Raw genomic sequence first — 6578 nt, 5'->3', positions numbered from 1 at the left:
GACGCCAGGACGGGGTGACCATGTGACACCCCGGGGTAATCGTGGTGAAAATGCAGACTTTAACATTTACAGGGAACAGACAAACTCTGACAAACTCTGACAAATTGATTTCTGCGTCTGTATCAACATCCATCTCCACAGGACTGAGGCTCTGGTCTGAAGGACATGAAGGAAACTGACATTTACACTGTTGTATTTGCCCCCCCCCCCCCCCCCCCCCCCCCCTCCCCCCCTCTCTGTGACAGGGTTACTACTTCCATACAGATAATCCCTACAAGGATTTTTACCCAACGCTTTTACTGAGGGATTAAAGAAGTCTCGAGACGGAGATTTACCAAACGCTGTGCTGTTCCTGGAAGCAGCTGTTCTGCAGGACCCTCATGATTCAGAGGTCAAGTCATTCAGATCATATACAGTAGACACACACACACACACACACACACACACACACACACACGGAAATCAAATCAGGTTTTTAGTTTGACTGAAGACGCAGCTTTATTTAAAAAAGGTTGGTCGTGTTTTCACCTTCCACATAACAGAGATGAAGTTTGATTCTGACTTCACCTCCAGTGGAGTGGTCTACACAGACCGCTGCCCCTGACCACAGACGTCAGGCAGCACCTACAGACGCTGATCCACAGCAGGAGGAGAACTGCGTTCTTTACAGTTTTTTCTTTACAGTTTCCTGTTTCCAGTTTCTAAAGAAAATACGGATTTGTTTTTGAGACACAACACGTCTGTTCATAATGAAAATGATTATTTAAAAAACCAAAAATCATCTCTGTGTTTCTGAGCAGAGGATTATCTGACAAACCTTCCTCTCTGAGTGCAGAGTGGTTCAGTACGGTGGAGTGGAACAAAAACCTCCGAGGGAGGATTAGCTCCAGGGCAGGTTCTGCTGCTGCTCTACTCAAAAATACAGACAATTAATTTCATAATCCTAATGGAGCGGATTCTGACTGAATCATCCTCCAAACGACTGCTGTTTGAAGCCTTTATTATTGACCTTTTACTGATTAAAAAAGAAAAATTAAAAACACTGTGATTACAGTTGATGGAAACAGTTCAGACTTTAGGACAGACTGCACCTTTAACCTGGGGTTCATCTGTGTCTGTGTCTGTGTCTGTGTCTGTGTCTGTGTCTGTGTGTGTGTCTGTAGGCGTGGCAGGTTCTGGGGACCACCCAAGCTGAAAACGAGAATGAGCAGGCAGCGATCGTCTCCCTCCAGAGGTGAGGGGAAGTCACTGCATCAAATAAAACGTTTCTCTAAGTCGGACCTGAGCAAACTACGGCCCGTGGGCCAGAGACAGACCGACCGTCCTCATACGTCTTCTTCTTTATTCGTATTCTTTTTGTTGATTTTTTTATTAGGTTTTTTAAAAAAATCAGATGTTTCTAAAATCCTCTGCTGTCAGAGTCTGGGCTTCAAATATTTCCTAACGTCAGATTATTCTCTGTTCTGACCTGGAGTCAGTGAGAAGCACAGAAAAAACTGAGTCTCTTCTCTTCCCAGTCACACAGTCCAGTCTATAGACGACACTGCTGATAAAACCTTAGCCTTAACTAGATCCAGCCTGTGGGGGGCAGCGGTGTTCAGTCCAGACTGAACCGTATTAGCATGTCTCTGATGTTCTTCCTAATTACCTCCAGACTTTTCTCTCTCATCTCTGCGTCCTGACTCCGTCCAGGTGTTTGGAGCTCCACCCAAACAACCTCCCGGCTCTCATGGCCCTGGCCGTGAGTCTCACCAACACCGGGATGCGTAACGACGCCTGCGAGGCCCTGCTGCGATGGTTCCGACACAACCCCAAGTACAAGCTCCTCCTGAAGAGCAGGAGCCACCTAGTGGCCTCCCCGAAATCCCAGCGCAGGCTGTCGCACGTCCTCAACATGAACAGACAAGACAGGTAGAGTTTACGGACCGGACGCTTTGGCAGAAACGTCTGAATGGTGTCAGAACATTAGGACCTTACACATAAACACAGACTCCAACCAAACACAGAGGCCACAGACTTAAATGAACATGTTTTTAAATGCTATCTGACTGAAGATGGTGTGATATAAATCTGAATGTGTGCAGTGACTGTGGTGATGTCAAACCCTGTCATTCTAACGTCCTCCTCCTCTGCAGCTCCTCTCTCTCCTCTCGTCTTCCTCCTTCTCCACCAGCCTCTCCTCAAACTGTGCTCGGCCAAACGGAAACTAAGACGCGATAAAAAGGCCAATCTTTATCTTTACCCAGAAGCCAGAGCGGCGCCGTCCACTGACACAGAACTAACACTCTGTCATTTCCTTAATCTTGAAACTTTAGTTCAGCGCCTCCAGATCCACAGTCTATTTGTCTTGATGTTGGAAAGTTGCCGATATCGATCGCAGCGTGTCACGTTTGTCAGGGAAGAAAAATGTTCCGTGGAACCAGAGTCTGATAACTGCACGGTTACATCACAAACGGACCGGACGACTGGACGACTGGTCCACAACTGGACAACCGGACGACTGGTCCATGACTGGACGACTGAGTCACTGCTCATATAAATAAAATGTTGATGTTGTTTGAGTTCGACTGTCGATGAGTGACAGCACGAAATGAATCAACGACAAAAACCTAAAGAGTGGGCGGGGCTATCATTTTGATTTATTAAAAAAGAAAACATCTCTCTTCTCCCCTGCAGGGGTCGCTGTTAAGGCATTTAGAGCAAATATAGATTATTATGGGATGTGTGGAGTTACAGGAAGATTAAATGTTAGTCAACATTTAAAAACGGTAAAAGAACAAATTGTGTCGTGAAAGCATTTTGTCACAGGTCAACGTCCGTGGACTTGAACGCACAAAAAAAAAGATGAAGTCAAAGGTCAACGTCCGTGGACTTGAACGCACCACCTGTCTGTCTACATGTCTGTTCAACGTTTCCCTCCATGTCTGCACAGCTCCCTGCTGCCGGAGGTCAAAGATCTGTTCCTGGAAGCAGCGCTGCACAACCCGGAGGGCGTGGACCCAGATCTGCAGACGGGCCTCGGCGTTCTCTACAACCTGAGTGGAGAGTTCGACAAAGCCGTGGAGGCCTTTCACACCGCCCTGTCAGTGCGGCCTGAGGTGGGAACACACTAGGGACCGAGCACAACACAACGCAACGCACGAGTCTGGACAGAACCGGTCCAGACAAATGTCTGTGTCTCAGCACTGAAAAAAACTGAAAACAGATTTTCAGTTTAATATCTTCTAGTTGTCGCTTTGTGGACCATCTCGAAACACATTCATGATAATAATAATAATAAAGGGAGGAAAAACAACCGTAGTAAACACTGAGCGGATTGAACTCACAGTCAACATTTCACTATAGGAATCATGGGAATTCTGCCATCGGTGAAATCAAATCAGTCAAATCAAACTCCTTTGACTTTTCTTCATCAATCAACACATCAGTTTTTACAGGTGAACCAAGAATAACTGAGGTTTAAGGTTCATGTCGTCACTAACGTCACGTCAAAAACAGTATTTTACTGCATCACAGCAGAGAAAAAAAAAAAAAAAAACCACACAGACCTTGATATTTTAGGAGACGGCTTCATCTGATGTTGTGCTGTATCCCACGAAAAACCCAATAAATGTAGCAGTCATATGATTATTCTCGTAAGCTTCTTTATCAATCGTACCTGTTTCGTCGCTAAATCTGAGCTGACGTCTGACTCGGTCCCTGCAGGAGACACGGCTCCGAACACAAAGGGAGATAATTACTGTATATCTCACTTTAAAGTCAGACGACGACGAACGTCAACGACCTCTGATGGGGCTCACGCCCCGGCAGTTGAGAAATAGGTCTAGAACGGCGTCAGTGATGAAAGTCGACGTTCCTTAAATTAGTTTAACAACGGAACGGAGCGGAACAAGTGTCTCCTGATGTTTCCAAACGAACACCGTCCTCAGACTAACGACGTGGACACGTGGACGTGTCGGTGATTTGATGGTTCTGTGTCAATCACCGTGACGTTGTCTTTTATTCATTAACACTGATTTCCTCTGCATCAATTTTCGGCTGTAATGAAGATTGTTAAAAAGCCAGGTGCATGTGAGCATGTATGCCTTACACGCAGAGGGTCGTGGGTTCAAGCCCCAGAAGAACCACATACAGTATCACTGATGGAACATTCAGTGGCTGAATGATAGAAACTCCATTATTATTATTATAAAGTTACTGAACATTTAAATCCTTCTTCAAACATTTATATTATTATTATTCTAAAGCTACTGAACATTTAAATCCTTCTTCAAACACAACCTTCTAATGTTCAACTCCTGATGTTCTGGTTTTGACCCACGTGTTCTGGTCAGGACTACTTACTGTGGAACCGTCTGGGAGCCACGCTGGCCAACGGGGACAGGAGCGAGGAGGCGGTGGAGGCCTACACCAGAGCCCTGGAGCTGCAGCCGGGATTCATCCGCTCACGCTACAACCTGGGCATCAGCTGCATCAACCTGGGGGCACACAGGTGAGCGGGAAACAGCGCCGTCAGAGAAGCAGGGCTGAGACGTCACTCAGTTCTAGAAGAGTCCAGATCAGAACTCTGACTAACTCAGACTCAGAGCTACTTTACACTGATTGTTTTTTCTGTCACGACCTCCAAAGTGTGTGTATTTCTGCCTCCACAGAGAGGCTGCCAGTAACTTCCTGACGGCCTTGAGCCTCCAGAGAAAAAGCCAAAGTCGTCAACAGTCCCACCAGGTGATGTCTGGGAACATCTGGGCTGCTCTGAGGATCGCTCTGTCCATGATGGACCAGCCCGAACTCTTCCAGGCGGCAAACATTGGTGACTTGGATCATCTAATGAGGGCATTCAACATGGAAATGTGAGGAGTGGGACGGAGGGAGGGAGGGAGGGAGGGAGGGAGGGAGGAAGAGCCAAAAGTCCAAACTGCACAAGTCGGAAGAGACGGGACGTTAACGCCGACCTCGGTTTTTATGCACGCCAGAATGAGCTGCATTCATCAGAGTTCTATTTTTCTCTCTCGACCTCGCAGCGGTTCTGAAGACACGTTTGAGACGAGTGTCGGAAGTGACTGCCTGGTGATGGATTTGCACTGCAAATTTTTTGTGATTTCCCCGAAGAGCACAAGGACTGGCTAAGATTTTACAAGCAATGCCTTAGAGAACACGTCAATTAAAAACTGACTCATCCAGTGGAACAGAGAGGAGACAGTTTCTGATGCAGGGTAAAAAAAAAAAAAATGAAATGTTCAGAAAAAAAGACTTCAAACTCTGGCAGATGAAGGACGGAGCTGGACCTTCAAACTCTGGACTTTTCACCGTCTTTCCGTGGAGAATATTAACGGATCCTGCATGAATACAGCCTTTCATAGAAAGGAATTCTAGAACTTCACACTTTTACGAGTTTCCCTTTGCACTTCGTACAGAACGATGACCCACGTGGAATGTGCAAGCCAGGTTGTCAAGCCTTACTCTAACTGCATGCCTACAACGATATTTATTCCTACTATTTTTATGGTTGAACACCGAGGCGTTTTAGGCCGGCTCAGATTTTTGTTCTTTTCAGAAAAAAAACAACATCAACAACGACGACGCGACTAAACTTGAAAGTTTTGAGTCTTTTTTTTTTTCTTCTTCAACTCCTATGGTCCATTTTATTCTCTTTACGCTGAGTCTGTAGCAACGAAACATGACTGTGGCCGACCGTGAAAACAGTTTTCTTACAGGTAAAACCTGGAGTTGATCACAGCTTCACAGACGAAGTCTCTCAGTTTGATGTTTCATCCTGTTCTCTCACATGTTGTCTTTGAACAGCTGCACAGATCGTTCATTTATATCTATTTAAAAAAAAACACTTCACAACTTTTAGGTTGAAGAGTTCTGTTACGACAACTGGACGTGAACTCTTCAACTTTGACCTTGACCTGGATGACTGAGAATCTTCATAGACATTTGTTTTTTATTATTGGTTTGGATTTTGTTTTTTTTACCCTAAAACTCCTTCTCCACTGCTGTGAAGTGAACGTTACGTTCCTCACTGTGAGTAAATGATAGATTTCCTCCTGAGCTGAACTGAAGCCCAGCACCTTAGAGTTGACCAGCTGTAGCCACGGTCGGGCTGAACTGTCAGCCTGTTGGGTTTTATTTTTATTTTTTATTTTTCTATCTCAGATTCTATGCAAAGGTCAAGCTTCATGTTTCTGTTGAGAATTATCACGGTCTCCTTCAGCGGACCAGGTGGTTTCAAACACAGACCAGGGACGTCGTTTTACCAGACCCTAAAACAGTCGTCAGATGTTGTTGCTGTGGGTTTTTTTTTGCTGACCTTTAACCCTAACCCCATGAAATTCACCTTGAATAAACGCAGGAGACAAAAAAAGCAGCAACAAGACAATCGTCGACTTCAGTCCTAAAACTCAGACAGAGATAAAGCGACCGTTGGAGGAGAGATTTAAAATATCAAAACTGACTGGTGTATTTTACTCCACTCTCCAAAGAAACTTAACAAAGAGTTACAGAGATTCAGACTCACCCGTTTATCCTCTGGAGTCACAGACGGACACAGACCACGACACAGATCAGTCAACCAG

General features: G+C 45.4%; 1 protein-coding gene across 1 annotated transcript in view; it reads left to right on the top strand.

The window, feature by feature from the left end:
- The window catches only part of pex5la (peroxisomal biogenesis factor 5-like a), a 48255-nt gene extending 43373 nt beyond the window's left edge, over nucleotides 1-4882 (top strand). The window contains 7 exon segments of the mRNA XM_025053444.1: nucleotides 246-281; nucleotides 284-391; nucleotides 1164-1234; nucleotides 1693-1911; nucleotides 2933-3098; nucleotides 4335-4492; nucleotides 4653-4882. Coding sequence (XP_024909212.1) covers nucleotides 246-281; nucleotides 284-391; nucleotides 1164-1234; nucleotides 1693-1911; nucleotides 2933-3098; nucleotides 4335-4492; nucleotides 4653-4854 — 960 coding nt within the window. The 3' untranslated portion in view covers nucleotides 4855-4882.
- Nucleotides 4883-6578: the final 1696 nt, after the last annotated feature.

Source organism: Cynoglossus semilaevis, chromosome 2 (genome assembly GCF_000523025.1).
Source record: "Cynoglossus semilaevis isolate Cse_v1.0 chromosome 2, Cse_v1.0, whole genome shotgun sequence".
Classification (NCBI taxonomy): Eukaryota; Metazoa; Chordata; class Actinopteri; order Pleuronectiformes; family Cynoglossidae; genus Cynoglossus; species Cynoglossus semilaevis.
The sequence above is the reverse complement of the archived record's forward strand: the minus strand, read 5'-3'. Positions and strand labels throughout refer to the sequence as shown.